At 40.3% G+C, this 16,512-nt stretch overlaps 3 protein-coding genes across 4 annotated transcripts; 2 read left to right on the top strand and 1 right to left on the bottom strand.

Moving 5' to 3' along the window:
• Window positions 1-665: 665 nt before the first annotated feature.
• Window positions 666-9,092, top strand: LOC133959038 (septin-8-A-like). Of its 2 annotated transcripts, none has more exons than XM_062394115.1 (10): window positions 666-823; window positions 2,405-2,519; window positions 2,661-2,856; window positions 3,245-3,431; window positions 3,526-3,687; window positions 4,586-4,682; window positions 4,926-5,094; window positions 5,745-5,877; window positions 5,976-6,166; window positions 7,439-8,360. In XM_062394115.1, the coding sequence occupies exons 1-10, from the start codon at window positions 794-796 to the stop codon at window positions 7,440-7,442; spliced, it is 1,284 nt and encodes a 427-aa protein (XP_062250099.1). In that variant the 5' UTR covers window positions 666-793; the 3' UTR covers window positions 7,443-8,360. The 2 variants fall into 2 exon arrangements, with proteins under 2 accessions (XP_062250099.1, XP_062250098.1); XM_062394114.1 differs by lacking the exon at window positions 7,439-8,360 and adding an exon at window positions 8,368-9,092 and having other exon boundaries at window positions 667-823.
• A 570-nt stretch (window positions 9,093-9,662) lies between these two features.
• Window positions 9,663-13,925, top strand: ccng1 (cyclin G1). The gene is made up of 6 exons (XM_062394562.1): window positions 9,663-9,878; window positions 11,279-11,542; window positions 11,639-11,892; window positions 12,202-12,280; window positions 12,546-12,656; window positions 12,782-13,925. Exons 2-6 carry the CDS (start codon window positions 11,279-11,281, stop codon window positions 12,971-12,973), a joined length of 900 nt encoding a protein of 299 aa, XP_062250546.1. The 5' UTR covers window positions 9,663-9,878; the 3' UTR covers window positions 12,974-13,925.
• nudcd2 (NudC domain containing 2) lies at window positions 13,919-16,379 on the bottom strand. The gene is made up of 4 exons (XM_062394563.1): window positions 15,941-16,379; window positions 14,958-15,006; window positions 14,711-14,862; window positions 13,919-14,303 (listed from the first exon to the last, which is right to left on the bottom strand). The coding sequence occupies exons 1-4, from the start codon at window positions 16,127-16,129 to the stop codon at window positions 14,220-14,222; spliced, it is 474 nt and encodes a 157-aa protein (XP_062250547.1). The 5' UTR covers window positions 16,130-16,379; the 3' UTR covers window positions 13,919-14,219.
• Between the last annotated feature and the right edge of the window lie 133 nt (window positions 16,380-16,512).

Raw genomic sequence — 16,512 nt, 5'->3', positions numbered from 1 at the left:
ACTTATGTTATATTGTATTTTTTTTACATAGTTGTGTTACTCTATCATTTCAAGGTCATTACCTTCTATGTAAAGTGCCTTGAGATAATGTGTAAAATGATTTGGAGATATACAGACGAAATGTATTTGAATTGAAATAGTTAGGAACTTTACTGCTACTCCCCACATTGGGACTAATAAGAGATCCTCTTGCCGGGGCGTGTTCCAGACTCTCAGCTAAAGACCAAGGGGGACAGAACTTTGTAAACAAAAGTTCATAGGCTCTGGAACACCCATGAAATACAGCAGGACAGTAGCTTTCTTTAAAACATACTTTTATATTGCGTTCCTTCGTTTTACCTAATGCTATTAGTTTTTGTTATGGTAATGGGTGGACTTGCATAAATGCTTTTGTATTATCCTTTTATTAATTGTTTAATGACTTGGTTTTGATTTTTTTTTAATACGAACTGTCTTTTATTTGTTAAGCACTTTGCAACTTAAGTGTTATATATTATTATTATCCTATTGTTTCCGTGATAGCTGTGCGTTTCCATGGCATCACTTGGGCGTGTCTACCAGAGCAGGTTATCTGAATATTTAGTGAGTTAATCAAATCTTACACCGAGTTCGGACAAAAACAAACAAAAACACAAACACACACACACAGTGAGGAGTCTGTTTGGAGACGTTGCAACATCGCCCCCTAGCACCGAGGGGGTGTTGCCTCCGAGTGGCCATATTGAGAGGAGTGCGTGATGTGGAGAGCAGTTCTGGTTGAAGAAATCCTCCCTGCACACAGCCACTTGTGACGATGGCGGCCAGTGAGATGGATGCTTTCGTGGTAAGTGCGATGAGTCACGATTCGGTGTTGATGGTGTCGAGGCGGCTGTCAAACCCCGCTGGCATGGAGGATGCAGGCGTATGAATAGAGTCTAGCTTAAGGTGGTGATGAGGAGAGATGTGTCGGAGGATGCAGCGGGATCACTGCGGTGGTGGTGGCGAGGAGGAGGAGGAGGAGGAGGCTCGTTCTGTCTAATGAATGTGATGAAGGCTGAGGAGGATTCTGCACGAGCGATGCGTCGTGCGACCATTTTGATGGAAGTGTTGCTGTGCAGCGTGAGGCAGCACAAAGCCCGAGCCTCAGCACGTCGCTGTCAGCGTGTGACAGGTGTGTGTGCTGAACGCTGCACAGGACGGAACCAAAGGGCCACTCGCGTGAACGGGAGCAGGGACAGCAGGCAGCAAGAGAGCGAGTTAAGAGGATAAACATAAGTAGCAGTCAGGCCAGGGCTAGTCCAGCTCCTCGAGACTCGGCAGTGTGCATTGCTCAGCGACTATCTCACCATGCGTCAGCCAGACATGCAATTCGTGCCAACGTGTTCATTAGGAGCGTTATCATATCTGACGTGTGTGGTGGCCTTGTGTTTACAGGCTGAGCTGCAAATGATGGGAGAGTTTGCTGAAGTAGGTTAAGGGGGGTGATGAGAGTACCAGCCAGCAGCTTGGATATCCTCCCACCCTGAGAAACAACATCACATAAAGAGCTCTCTGTGGGTGTTTGTGTGTGTGTGTGTGTGTGTGTGTGTGTGTGTGTGTGTGTGTGTGTGTGTGTGTGTGTGTGTGTGTGTGTGTGTGTGTGTGTGTGTGTGTGTGTGTGTGTGTGTGTGTGTGTGTGTGTGTGTGTGTGTGTGTGTGTGTGTGTGTGTGTGTGTGTGTGTGTGTGTGTGTGTGTGTGTGTTGTGCTGAACGCATCCTAGTCCTCATGTTGAGCCTTTTGCAAGATGCCAGCATCCCAGGGTGTTTTTGGTATGTGAGGGATGAACCCCCACCCCCCAGGCCTGTACAACCAGGGCCAAACACATTAGATCTAATGAGCGTTAAATATAGATCAAATTCTTTAGTGTCAACATTATATTTAAGTTCCCCTCCAGACATCTGTCACATCTATTCCATGCTCGACTACACTGTATTGATATACTCTATAATATAGCGTTTAAAAAAGTAACATTTCTGTGTATGTACTAAGGTCAAGTAGTACATAAAGTAAATATACAGGCTACAAGTGAAGCCTGTATATTTAGTTTACTAGACATAGATAATCCAGTTGATTGTTAGGATTTTAGTTCTTGCGCTTTTTGAGAATCCTTACATGACAAATTGGTTTGTGATATTCGGACTGAAATGTTTAACAGGACGGACAATTCAGTGTGTGAACCACGAAGACGTGACTTCATTTGAAAAGAATGCTTTTAGGCCTGATAGTATAATGTGGGTACGAGTTCCAGCAGAAGGATTTTATTAACCTAACCATTTTATTGCTTTGCCTTGTCATTGTTTCCTGAGATACTTCTGGTTTGAGGCTTAAATAATGAAATATTGAGGATAATGTATTCTTTGTCCTGCCTGTTTCCAAATACCTCAGAGTGAAGAAAAGCGAAATCTTGAGCTCAGAGGCCATGTGGGATTTGACCGTCTTCCAGATCAGCTGGTCAGCAAATCAGTCGCTCAGGGGTTTAGCTTCAACATCCTCTGTGTAGGTACGTTGAAGAGTCGGGGGGGGGACTTTCATGATTCAGAGTTGTTGCTCTGGACATGACATGCATTCATTGTGACTGCTGCACAAACGCATTGCACGTTCTTCTCTGTATCTTGGCGTGTCATTATTATCTTCTCCCTAGGCGAGACAGGGATAGGCAAGTCAACGCTGATGAACACTCTTTTCAATACGACATTCGAAAACGAGGAAGCCAGCCACTATGAGAGCGATGTGCACCTACGCCCACAGACCTACGATCTGCAGGAGAGCAATGTCAACCTCAAGCTGACCATCGTGCACACCGTCGGGTTTGGAGACCAGATCAACAAAGCGGAAAGGTACTTATTCATCTGGATGTTTGTTTATCAATTTGTCAGGGGGTCCGCTCTGATAATTATGAGGATTTTTTCTCAGCTTCAGCTATTAATCATTTCTCCCTCTTGTTCTGGAAGTTCAGCCAACACACTTACACAATATGGCATTGAGAGATAGATCTGCCCGGCTGTTGGCATGTGAATTTGGAGGCGAAGAAAAGGAATAAGGGAATGACTGGTGGAACGAATTCAATCTCAATAGACATTTGAGTGCTCCAACAGCAGCATAAAAGGCTTTTGAATTTGTAACCAGGATGCTACATGTCTTTTTGACACAAAACCCAATTCAAAGTTTAATGTTCATAAAAGTAAGGATAAAATAACAATGCTTATTTATTACATTTTTTTGCAGCTATAAACCGATTCTTGAGTACATTGACACCCAGTTTGAAAGGTATCTTGAGGAAGAGCTGAAGATAAAGCGTTCCCTCTGCAACTACCACGACACAAGAATCCACATCTGCCTGTACTTCATCGCTCCCAATGGCCACTCCCTGAAGTCTCTGGATCTCGTCACAATGAAGAAACTGGACAGCAAGGTAACCACGCACAGAGTCCTGCACTTTGTGTTTCAAGAGCTCATTTGACTCATTTTCTTGTCTGTTACTATAATATTATGTTTTCTCCATGCAGGTGAACATCATCCCCGTCATTGCAAAGGCAGACACGGTTTCCAGAAGTGAACTGGATAAATTAAAGATCAAGATAATGAGCGAGCTGGTCAGCAACGGAGTTCAGATTTATCAGTTCCCCACAGAGGATGAGGCCGTCGCGGAGATCAACTCCTCCATGAATGTAAGTCCTAGAAAATAAAACTATAGTATATGTTAAATATATATATATATATGTGTGTTGTACATGATTGTTGTTATGACAGTAGGATTTTTCTGTTTTTGGCTGTGGGTCACATAAGAAAACTTTACATTACAAGTTAATGTTTATTCTCACTTCCCCCGACCACTGTTCTCTCTTTAAGCCTGTACCTATCTTTACCGCCGCCATAGAGATTATGTTTTCATCTGCGTTTGTTTATTATTTAGAAGGATTAAGCAAAAGCTAGTGCACGAATTACAACTTAAAGGTGGGAGAAAGGGTGCGGTATGGGTCAAGAAGGAATCCATTAAAATTGGTTGCAGATCCGTGCAGGGGGGATTTCTCAGAGAATTATTATTGGATCTTGGTGAGAAAAATCTGAGAATGCCTTCAATGTGGTGCAGATCAAATTAAAAATCTGGATCTAGTGAATTTGAATGTGATTTCACAAGTGGACTGCTGGGCCTTGGCCGAGGGACCACTCTGCTTCTGAATCACTGCCCACATATCTGGATCAGTGTTTTTGGAGCATTCTACATAGAGAAATATGATAATAAAGTGATGGTAATTCTAGTAGAACTAGAATGGCACTCAGCTGGCCCCTCCACAAAATGTTATGGAACTCATTAAGTAGTTTTTGAAAACCCTGCAAACTAACAAACGGGCGCAGACGAAAACATAACTCCTTGGCACGGGTTATATTGTATCATGCAGTTTATCATGAATATCATGTGATGATTGTTACAGCAAAGTTGGAGAGTTCGAGGCACAATAAAAGCCAAACTTTGAATCCATACAGGTTGTAATATACATTTTTTATCTTGCATATGAAAATAGATCTATAATTTTAACCACACTGTATTATATCTTTATGTTTCAGACACATCTTCCCTTTGCTATGGTTGGAAGTGTAGAAGACGTTAAAGTAGGAAATAAGATGGTGAAAGCGAGACTGTACCCCTGGGGAATAGTACAGGGTGAGTCCGCTGATTTGATTTGACAAGCATCATTAAATTCTCTCAGACAGTAGAGCTAATTAGTCCGACGCCTGCTGCTGAACTATTATTAGTTTTCCAGATAAGATTTAATATAATTATATCATTATATATAATTATCCTGATTCTCTTTGTTGCAAGCGCAGTAAACTCAGAGTTGACAATTAGGATTTTCAGTAAAAGCAAAAAGGTTAAATAACCAAGCCTTTTTCTTTTCTTTTCCAGTGGAGAATGAGAACCACTGTGACTTTGTGAAGCTGAGGGAGATGCTGCTGCGTGTGAACATGGAGGATCTCCGTGATCAAACGCACGCTCGGCACTATGAACTCTACCGTCGCTGCAAGCTGGAAGAGATGGGCTTCAAGGACACCGGCCCTGACAGCCAGTCCTTCAGGTGAATTTAGGCATAATGCTGTTGAAATGCATTTGGGCAATTTACCTCAGTGGAAAGGCCACAACCGCTGATAAATTAATATTTTTGAACAGCACATTGAAATCCATGTTTATGTAACTCAGTGAGATGTAAATGAATTAATCAGATTAGATCCCTGTAGGGTAACTTAGGTCACTGTATCACATTCATGTCCTGATTGACCATATCTGTGTTCTGGGTCCACAGAAAAATTAAGACGAAAAATTTAACTTTATTTTATGTTGGAAATAGAGACGAAATGGTGGGGAAATTTGGTATCACAATAGACTCAAATGATCAGTATTATCGTGTATTATCATGTGAAATGTTCAAAAAGTACTGAAACACAAACTTAAGATTTATATCTTATTTATCATCAACAATAATCATGATAATATTTTAATTACTCATTGGAGCGGAGGAGACAACATTGACCCCAAACATCAGAGACAGGATAAAAATAACAGCCTTTGTTAAACGCATTCAATTTTGAGACAGTGGATGATGCTAGAAACAGCCAGAGCACTCGCAGCTCTCCTGGTGTTACAGCCATCTAATCTACTACTATTTACTAGTCCTGTTCATAAATGGTTTCAGAATGAATTGAACATTTCCATCCTTTCGATCATCAGCCTTCAGGATACATACGAAGCCAAGCGGAAGGAGTTCATTGTGGAGCTGCAGCGCAAAGAGGAGGAAATGAGGCAGATGTTTGTCAGCAAAGTGAAGGAGACAGAAGCAGAGCTGAAAGAAAAGGAAAAAGAGGTGAGGACTGACATCATGAAATAACATTCATGAAAACACACCACCACTGGTTTGCCTCACATTGTGCCCTGTCCCATGATTATCGTCATCATCTCTAGCTTCATGAGAGGTTCGAGCAGCTCAAGCGGATGCACCAGGATGAAAAGAAGAATCTGGAAGAGAAAAGACGGGAACTGGAGGAAGAGATGAACGCCTTCAACAGAAGAAAGGTTGCAGCTGAGACGCTGATGGGACAGGCCCTGCAGGGCTGCTCACAACAGCCGTTCAAGAAGGACAAGGACAAGAAGAAGTAAGTTAGATTTTCTGTATGTGTTTGATTTGCATTGCTGCTCAACTGGTTTCTTTATGGATTAAAAAGCAAATAAAACTTCAAAAATAGTTAATCACAATGATCTCTCAAGCAGGTCAAGGATAACCTGTTATTTGTCACACAAACATTATATTCATATATTCTATAAGTCAGTCTGGACGGAGAGGGAGGTGTACATTGTTATCAATGAGATATTGTTATCTTCTCAGGAGCCATGTTGGCTCAGAAACTGATACAGGCACAGATTCAGACTGACACTGTGTGCCCAGACACAGTAAGAAGGCTCACAGCGTGCATGGCACTGCCTGATGCTTGCTTCTCTGCAGGCTGACCTGGCAGATCAGGCAGGGGCACTTCTGTTTACGCTTAACATCGTAATCAAAGAATCATAGTCATTTCTGCAGGTGTAGACATTAAATATCAGGTTCTATTTAGTTATATAGACCCACATATGTACAAACACAGAAGCCTGGTTGAGTTTTCACTTGCTTTAAGAGTCTTTTCAGAGGAAATGAACATATGAATAGCCAGTGTAATGGGACACTGAGCTCAAGATGTAATTTCAACTCTGTATCCATTTCTACTTCTCAAATTCTGTAGCCAGTGATTCTTTGGCTACAATATACAAGCTAGTTTTAGACCCAGAAGTTAATTGTTACTGTAGAGAATAGATATGTATTGGATAATGCAAGTGTCAAAAACGTTAGTCCCACTTCTGCCTTATTTCATTCTGAATGTCTATGGATATTTAGATATAAGGTCTTTTAAACAATTAATTAGTGTTAGAAGAATACATTGAAATTTCTCTCTAACATGTTTTTAATATGGAGCTGAAAACAGTTATGTTTAGTAGTTGAAAGTACTGGGGAACACATTTGCGTAAGTCTTTGCTCAGTTTACAAGGATTTTTTGTGTTTCACATCTTTTGTCCACACTTAATGATTATGAACTGGATTAAATGTGTTTGTTTTAATTAAACAAAGATGTGTTGCGATTTCCAAAATGCAACTTAAACCGGAAGCTAAAATCTCTGTGAAGGTCGGAGTTGCCCCTCACACTAAATACAACAGAAATAGATAGTTGGACCTCTCAACCTCTCCAGATGACATTTTTGACAGAAATTGGATGCTTAAAAAAGATACAACTCTGTTATATTCCCGTCTTTCATTTTTTATATTGATTTCTACCATACTTCAAATCCTGCAATTTTTTTTCTTTACTCCATATGTTTTATTTCTTTTCCCCTTTCAGTTGAATTATGGATCAAACATCCAGGAATGTGTCCACCGTCAGCATGGGAAAAACAGACTGTTATAACTTACTGACACTGTATGTGTGGACTCAATGACACAGTGACGATGCACGTATGTGAGCCTAAATAATGGGGTGGCTCTAAGCCGCTGTGTACTTTTAGATCAAAAAGGTAGCTTTGCTCAGTGTGTTTAATTTGTTCCTGGTGCTGACTCTGCGGGACACATGATAACACATCTGAGGACTGTTTTCATAAGATGAAGCGTGTGTTTTTTCATTTGCTGTCCATGAATGTCTCCATGTTTTGAAGTCTATGTTTCTCAGAGACACTGAAAGCACTTCATAGATTCAGGAGACTGAGTCAGAATCTCTTTTTGGTAAAATATAATGTTCAATAGTTGATATAAAAATACTGATGGTTGATCTTTTTAATTGTATGTAGTCAAATAATTCTGTAGTTAGATTATTAAATAAGATAATTGAATCATTGTTATAAAACTGAGAAAATAATAGAATTTTTGTAGAGTGAAAGCCAATATTTTGCCTATATTAAAATAAAAATGTATGATTGAAAACACAAATAGAGGATCAGTTTATCTCTTTGTCAGCAGAACCAGAACCCCTTTAGTTCTTTCAGTCCTCACTTCCCATCACATCAGTCATTAGTATGATTCATATTGTACCTGCTGTCATCTCCCAAACAAGGTTTCTGATCCTTTTGGTTTATTAACAGTGTTTCTGTCCGAGTTGTTTCATTCTAGCTTCAGTTTTTGACTTCACTGGGTGGTATTAACAGGATCAATAACAAAATGCTGAATTAACTATTAACTTTATCATTTGCACTAAATCTCAGTTGTAAAGATATTGTGCTTTTAATTAATCTATAGACTTGCTTGTTCATTAAAATGTTTTTTCTTTCCTTTCCATAGCTTCTTTAGTCTTCCATCTGCCTGCTCCTTAACCTCAGGAAGGAATTTGAATTAGAAGATTTTCTACCACAGCAAAATGATCACAGACTAATAACAATGAAGTGTATTATTTTCACAATGTGAAATAACAAGTTTTATAGAAATGCACTTAACATCCCTGGAGGTGAGTCAGTCTGCAGTCTTCCCTGTCTACTTAACTCTCCTTGAAACCTTTAAGCAGTGCTCTGTAGCATGGTCTCCGCATGGCTCTTAACCTTCATTCCCACGATGATTAAAACGTCGTCATAGCCAAAATTTCTGTTTTTGTACTAAATGTCTACCTTCTCTAATCTGCCATGTTTTGCTTGTAGTTTTTGACTGATGACAGTTTACACTGTGAAGTATAAAGTATACTATAAGTGACGTAGAATTGCTGTTAAAGGTTGTACAGATTGAGCATTATATTATAATTTACATGCACTTTAAATCAATCATAGTACAAATATATTTACTTATTATAAAAGGTACATTATCATGTTTACATGTCAAACCCTTAGTTTGTGTCTGAAAGAGGTAGCTGGGAGTATTTCTTAGTTTCAGACTTGTATGTAATGCTGTTACATTAAATAAGCCTAGATGTAGACAAATTCAGGATTAAACCTGTGTCAGTAAATCTGTATGGTGGATGTGAGTTGGCCTACAAGATTTGTATATCCTTGGTTAATAAAGAGTTACTTTATTGAAAAGGTGTGTTGTTCTCTCTTTAACCGCTCCCACAGACAGAGAAGAAAACATGTTGTTGTAACCCGTGGTCTCAGCACTTTCCAGATTGTTCCAGAAACCTGCCAGGGGATATCCCTTTAAAAAGAAGAGGCAGCTTTGCCTGTTAATGCTTGCTGAATACATACAGTCGTTGAATTTCATTTTTAAGAAATCCTTAAGTTTTACATAAAAATAACATATTTGCTTTTTTTTCTGATATGTTGTAAAGTGTATCTTCTCATAGTCTTTATTTTATCGAATGCTAGAGTAAGACGCACAATAGTGTTTAAATCATATCTTTATTGTTACTTTATGGAAGGACAAATAACCTCGCTTCATTAATTTATCATTTTATTTCATGATTAACCATAAAAAAAATAGTCCCGCCTCCCTAACAGTGATTGGTCCTCCTGTTTGTGAAGGGCGGGCTTTAATCAAGAATGCCTGTGACTTTAGCCAATTGTCATTCTGCAGCATGAGCGTCATTGGTGGTGTGACCAATGACTGCTCACCATGTCCGGACATGGGCATGGTTTTAGGGCAACGTTACTACGTGAAGTGCCCTTTTCCCCGTAGCTTCACGCCAAGGGTAGGGGGGTGTGCAGAGGCAGAAACAATCCTCCGCTTAAAACTTTCTTTAATCGAAGTTCATACCTACATTTTTGTGTGTTTTAAACTTATTTTTACTCGCTTGTTTGAAACGCGTGGAGACTTTTTTTCCACCACCGTTGATTTTCCATAATATCTAAGGCAGCGTAACTCGAGACAAGGTAGGTTATCTAATCTTTCTTCTTTCTCCCGTTAACCAACAACATGTTAAACTTATAAGGACATCAGGCCGGTCTGTGACCTCACGTCATCCTGTTGTGTGTGTGTGTGTGTGTGTGTTAGCAGCATGAAGCAAACTAGCTTCACTCTCTGAACAGTGGAAGCTGATAGCCAGCGCTAGCAGCTGTAGCTAACGTTAAAATTAGTTTGACCTTTTTCCTCCGCCGTCCTTGAGTGTAACGGTAAACGGACACCGTCGCTACAGTGTCGTGGGTTCGAGTTCCAGTCAGGGTTTCACAGTTTAACCGGTGTAAACTCCCTGGGGTCTGTTGTCAAGCGTTAGCTCTCCATTCGTGTGTGCGGCAGGGACATGTCCAGACATGACTCCGGTTTCCCTGTTCCTCTCACGACCTGAAGCCTGACGCGGTGAGCCGGTGTCATAACGCTGCTCAAACTAGACATTCCATTTGACTGTATACCCTGACCTGAATATATTCACACACTATAACAGATAGTACATATATTTGTTGCCTCTGTTGTGTGTGTTTCCACAGCCTGTTTCGTCCAGTTCAATGGCAGCTGCTGTTAAAAAGCCTTGATCAGAATACCATACGTATTTGAAAGCAGTGCATGTCTCAGCCACTCCTGCGCCATCACATCTATTCGTATTAAATTCACATTAAGCACAACCTACATGGATTTTATATTCCAAACCATTTCTAATTAAAACACAATTGGATAATGTAACACCACTGTATTTAATCCGAATATTTCCCCTCATTGGTCTGAACTATAAACGATATTGGTAGAAGACTTATTGAAACATTTATATTAAAATTTAGATATTTACTCGGATTTAGTGATCTTGAAAGAACATGTCTGGTCTTGGATCACAAATCTATAATTTAATCCCCTGTGGTACAGGAATTTTGTATTATATGACCCGATACAGTGTCTTATTAAACTCCTCATAGGGTTTTTAAGTGAATATTCAACTTAAAGTTTAATCTTAATTATATGTAGCTATATTCATATCTTCGATTGCTATATATTACATACATTTTTATAGTCGCAGAATCAGCATTGTCACTTTACTAGTCTGATAAAATATAGTAGAAATTACCAGAAGAGAGTGCTTACCTCTGCCAAGGCTCAACAGTCCCATTATGAAACCACATTTAAATTGACTAGATATGGGTTGCTATTTTGATCTGCACCAAATTGTACATACTCATAAATCAGTCCCCTAAACATGGCTGATTTAAAAAAAGAATAATAATAATCTAAAGTTTAAAAAATCCTGGATGGGTTCTTCCCTGATCCATACGTATAATAGCGAGATGTCACTAGATTAAGTTTGATTTAGTCGGCATTATTCAGCTCTACTTTCTTTTCTGCACAGATGATTGACACAGTAACAGGACCTGGAACCCCACCCTTTGCCGTTCAGCTGAAGGCTCTAACCGATCTAGAGGGCCGATACCAACCTAAGCTGAGCGGCTTGAGGTTCATTGAATGCGCCCAGGACAACGGCCTCAGGATGACCGCCAGACTCCGGGAGCTGGAGGTGAAGGACCTGCTCTCTCTGACCAGGTTCTTTGGTTTCAGCTCAGACAGCTTCTCACTGGCCATCAGCATACTGGATCGATTCCTGTCAGTAATGAAGGTTTGTACACAGCAAGGATTATTTTTTATCTTGTTGCTTAGACTATAATTGTTTTAAAAAACGTTCTAATCTTATTTTGTCTTCTATGCTCTACAGATTCAGCCGAAACACCTGTCCTGTGTGGGCCTGTGCTGCTTCTATATTGCTGTGAAGTCCTCTGAAGAGGAAAAGAACGTGCCTCTGGCCAATGAACTGATCCGCATCAGTCAGAATCGCTTCACAGTGCCTGACATGATTAGGATGGAGAAGATCATCATGGAGAAGCTCTACTGGAAGGTGAAGGCCCCCACAGCGCTCCGCTTCCTCCGCCTCTTTCACAGCCACATCCAGGAGCAGCTCGACGCTGAGAGGTAAGGACGGATGGTCACATCAACCTGCAGGGCTGAACCGTGACTCAACCAGATTATGTTTACACTACTAAAATGTGTCTTCTCATATTTGGCTATGAAGTGAACACTGGCCAGAAATATTCTAAGGCTAACAGGCACAGTCCTACTTTTAATCATGAAGATTATTCAGATGTGTACTTAATTTAATTGACAGTCTTATTGTCATTTTTATTTCGCTGAAGCAGACATATCTAATCAAGTAGCCTCTGCCTCATATCATTTTAGATATAAGTTGGAGTTTTGACACTAACAGAATTTTCCCTTTTCCAGCAAGCAGATCCTGAGTCTTGACAGACTGGAAGCTCAGCTGAAAGCTTGTCACTGCTCATTCGTCTTCTCTAAAATAAAGGTAGGCTAAAATAACCGGTCTCATCATTTTAAGATGGCCTGTTTGCAGTCTAATATTTTATTTATGTTCAAGAAATTAGCTGTATCCAGCAGCTTCACTTTTTTAACAATTTGAAACTTTTAACAAAACAGCTCAAGTATAAAGTAGGTCATCTCAAACTGTTGTCAGATGGTGTCATGTTTTCTGGGCTGGTTTCCCCTCAGACAAACCTGGTGCCTGCGTTGACAGTTTTTGGTTTTTAAGAATGTCTTCTCTTTATCTGCAGCCATCTCTGCTTGCTATGGCTGTGCTGTGTTATGAGGCCCAGGAACAACACGACCCTGAGCACGCTGACAAAATATCAGAGGCCCTGAAAGGGCTGCAGCAGCAGCTGAAGGTAAGCACCAACTATTTTCATAAACATGCCTCTATGTGCTGCACAGAACAACTTAGAAGTAATAGCGATAGAGCTCGGATGTGCTGCCACAACTGAGGTTTTTTGTGTTTTTTTCTTCTGTGCAGATCAGAGATGGGGACCTGGTTTGTGTGCGGGAGTTTGTTGGGAAATGTCTGGCTGAATACGCCACCACTAAGTGCTCCAAACCGAACACCCAGAGACTTCGCTGGACCATCTCGGGTAGAACCGCCCGTCAGCTGAAGCATAGCTACTACAAGATCGCTCATCTTCCCACAATACCCGAATCAGCTTATTAAAACCTGGGGGTACAGATGGGTGACCTTACATGGGGAGAAAATATACAACAAATTGTCTCTCTCAGATTGAATGAAACTTTGTGGTGTCGTGTTGTAAGGTCACCCATGTACTAGCTATTATTTTCCTTACAGGTCTCCATCGCTGATGATGGATTTCTTTAAGGAAAAGTTTTCCTCAAGTTTGTAATCATGCAGATATGAAATGCACAATATTCATCCTCCCGTAGAACGTAGAGTGATGCCCTGCCAAAGGTTTTCCTAATGCAGGACATAGTCTGAAGTTTTACTTCCCTGATTTGAGTTTTCTTGCACACCTGTACAGTATGTTCTTGTTTTAATCCGTACCAAGATGTTTGGCCTGTCCTGGAACGGGTTGCTGGTTTTAAGCAATTAAGTATAGAACCACCTAGGTCCTCAGTCCACCATGTGGAAGAGGAGGGAGAAGGATTTTGTGAACAACAAAAATGGAACCAAGAAATCGGGCCCAAAATCCTTAACTCTCACCCTAGGTTGCTAAACTGTCCTGAATGCACACTCCTACCCAAGGTGATTTTTTGTTTTTTATGTTCACAGCGAAGGGAACTCTGGTTTTCTCCAGTGAATAGAGGCTAGTGACAATCCTGTCACAAACGGCTAAAAGTACTATTTGAGCCGTAATGTCAGCAGAGGTTTCAGATTAGTTGTTTTCACAGATTCTTAATTTGTTGACCCAGACACAAGTGTATTGATGATTTCAGTTGTCAATTATACAGAGAACACTAAAAAATTGGTTGTTGCAGTGGAAATGTGGATTTGAATTCGTATTGACTTTTCTTTGCCAGTTTCCCTGTTTAGTGTAAGTTTCTTTTAGTGAGAAATGAAATGTGTTCTCAAATTAAAAATTGCTTATTGAATACAACATCTGGTTAACCAATGCGCTTGTACCTTTCAATAAAACTTTATTGAAAAGCTATTACTTTTTTGTTTCTTCATTGAAAGTTTATCATTCTCAAAGGCTTTTTACAAACAGATCCAACATATCAATCAGCTGTCTTAACCCATACACACAAAAAAATATTCTGTTATGAAAGAGGCAGAAGAAATGAAGGAAAACCTTATTTTGCAAACAATTGTCCTGTTGACAGCTTGATGTGAGTTCTTCTAAAAGCAAAAATTCCAGCTTCCTGTAGCAGACAGTCTGATGGATCAACTGTCATAGATGTCCTGTAGTGTTAAGTGTGAAATGTTTTTGACATCATAGTGAGGGTCACTTCTGTAAACTGGAAAAATCAGGACCACCGCCAGCAAAATTCCCAGAGATCTCTGCACCGCTGAAGTCGAATCCGGGATTCTGTCAAACCGGAGGATAAATATTAAATTACCAGGAAGCCTGTTTCCATTCAGCACCAGCATACACCATCATTAATTTGACAAATTTAGGCTGAATATGCAATTGACTCTGAGAATTCATAGCCCATTTTTCTTAAACCCTGCTAAAAAAAACTAACAATTTTCATAAGTACAAATGGATAAAAAAAAAAAAAACACAAATACTTTGTTCCTCTGGATACACAGATGACATCAGTGAAATAATTTTTGTATTTTCATTGAATATTAAATGTGTTACCCCTCCTGTCTCATTCCATATACACTGTAAACAATGGCTTTAGAAAGCATTAATACACCATATACTAGAACTCAAAATGAGACTTTGCACCAAACACCATGACCCTTCAAGTAGCAGGACATCAAACTAACCTCCCGCTGGAACCTCTCCAGTGTGAGCTTCCTCTGCATCTGGTCCTGAACCAGGGCGTTTGCACAGAACTCCCCCTCCAGCAGAGAGGACCAGCAGTTCCCCGCCTGTCTGTTGGTCTTCATCAGAATGATGCGGATGAGACACCTGTCCTCTGAAGATGGAAAACAGACAAAACATGAAAAGAGATAAACGTGTAGCTTTTCTCAATTGATGTCAGAGTTCAGTTCTTAAAGGCATGCAACTCACCAAGTGTCCATGTTGCCTCATCAGACACGGTTATGTCAAACAACTTTCCCTGGGAGGGCAGGAAAAAGAGATTGTGAGGTTAATGTATGTGCTCTTAGTCAAGCTTGATATAAAGTAATTTAAAGTTAAATTGTTTTAATTGTAAAGGGATCACTATGAGTTGGGTTTAACTTAAGTCAAACTTTGACCATTGCCTCCTTTACTCTTTCCTTGCATACTAATCTGTTCCAGGTGGAATATGAAAAAAAGACTTATAACTGCTTGGTTTTTGCAAAGAATGGAGAAGAAACTGATTTTAAGTCTGCCTAACAGATCATTTTCACATTCAGCTTTCAATTCATCAACTCAGGGAATGAACAGGTATGATTCCAAACCAGGGAATGAATTCAGGAATTCTTGTGTATAAAATGTGAATTTTAATTTTCATGAAGTCAAAGTTTACTTTCACTTTCAGATCATATTTGGTCAGTTTCAAACTTTTGGCCAGGGTCTGGCATAGGGGCGAATTAAAAAGTGGTTTATTGAAAACATTGTTATATTGGTCAAAGATTAAAATCTGAACTTGCAGTTTCCAAATGATGTCTTTGAATTATAATTCATTTATTCTGAATAACCTAACAAGTGGCCCGTTTTGACTCCATGCTCAGTTGGACCACTCAACAGCAATAGAGTGATGATGCAGGAAGCTTCTACAGTGAGTCAGCATGTACAGGACTATATCCTGGAACTAACTAACTTAAATAGTGTTAATATTAGTACTCTCACTCTTTCCTATTTACCATCACATAATATCTGATGCTGCTCAAATCAACAACAAAACAAGGACTTCCACTCTCAGGGTATAATTCTAAAACACCTACAGTCAGCTGACATGTTGAGAGCCGGGCTTCTTCCTGATTGTAATAACAGTTTTTTACTAAAAACCTTAAGGCAGAAAATGTCAACACCACCTGCTCAGTTTAGATCACACATCTTTCTACTACCTTGAATATTTCCTGTCCTTTCACTTGCAGCTCGATGTCTCTGGACCCCAGGCGGCACTTGACCTCTTTGGCCGTGGTCCCCTTCGGCACATGGACCTCGATAAACACCTCCTCCATGGTCTGGTACCAGGAGCCCCAGTCGGTCTTGCAGGGGACGACGCCGCTCTTCTCGTCGAAGTTCACCGACATGATGCGGCTCCACTCCGTCCGACAGGTCGGACGACAGATCGGTTAGCTCTGCCGGCTAGCAGAGAAGATGTGCTAGCAGTTTCCTCCGCAGTCAGTCTTCGCCGCAGTTTCCGCACAGACGACGGAACATGGCAAAATGAAGAATAGTTTGATTTCTGTTGGTTGAGTTCAACTGGAATCTGGAAAGCATCCAGTCCAACTAATTAAAATGGAAAAGCTCAAAATGTTATTCGCTCATTTTGCCCCTCTAGTTCTCGAAACTTCTTCTTCTCTGTGTTGCTTCGATTTCCGATTGTAAATAACTTAATGGCTGCAGCGCCATCTGCTGTCTCATAAGCGGAACTGCAACTAGAAAACAGCGAGAGACATAGGTCAGGCTTTAT

Source organism: Platichthys flesus, chromosome 8, assembly GCF_949316205.1.
Source record: "Platichthys flesus chromosome 8, fPlaFle2.1, whole genome shotgun sequence".
NCBI classification, from domain to species: Eukaryota; Metazoa; Chordata; class Actinopteri; order Pleuronectiformes; family Pleuronectidae; genus Platichthys; species Platichthys flesus.
The sequence above is the reverse complement of the archived record's forward strand: the minus strand, read 5'-3'. Positions and strand labels throughout refer to the sequence as shown.

Excerpts from the sequence above, each read along its gene's own strand:
- LOC133959038 (XM_062394114.1), top strand. The coding sequence starts at position 794 with ATGGCGGCCAGTGAGATGGATGCTTTCGTG. Across the intron at positions 3,432-3,525 it reads TGAAGAAACTGGACAGCAAG|GTGAACATCATCCCCGTCAT; the intron begins GTAACCACGCAC and ends TTCTCCATGCAG. Across the intron at positions 5,878-5,975 it reads TGAAAGAAAAGGAAAAAGAG|CTTCATGAGAGGTTCGAGCA; the intron begins GTGAGGACTGAC and ends CATCATCTCTAG.
- ccng1 (XM_062394562.1), top strand. The coding sequence starts at position 11,279 with ATGATTGACACAGTAACAGGACCTGGAACCCCACCCTTTGCCGTTCAG. Across the intron at positions 11,893-12,201 it reads GAGCAGCTCGACGCTGAGAG|CAAGCAGATCCTGAGTCTTG; the intron begins GTAAGGACGGAT and ends TCCCTTTTCCAG. Across the intron at positions 12,657-12,781 it reads GGCTGCAGCAGCAGCTGAAG|ATCAGAGATGGGGACCTGGT; the intron begins GTAAGCACCAAC and ends TCTTCTGTGCAG.
- nudcd2 (XM_062394563.1), bottom strand. The coding sequence starts at position 16,129 with ATGTCGGTGAACTTCGACGAGAAGAGCGGCGTCGTCCCCTGCAAGACC. Across the intron at positions 15,007-15,940 it reads AAGGACAGGAAATATTCAAG|GGAAAGTTGTTTGACATAAC; the intron begins GTAGTAGAAAGA and ends CTGCCCTCCCAG. Across the intron at positions 14,863-14,957 it reads TGAGGCAACATGGACACTTG|AGGACAGGTGTCTCATCCGC; the intron begins GTGAGTTGCATG and ends TTCCATCTTCAG.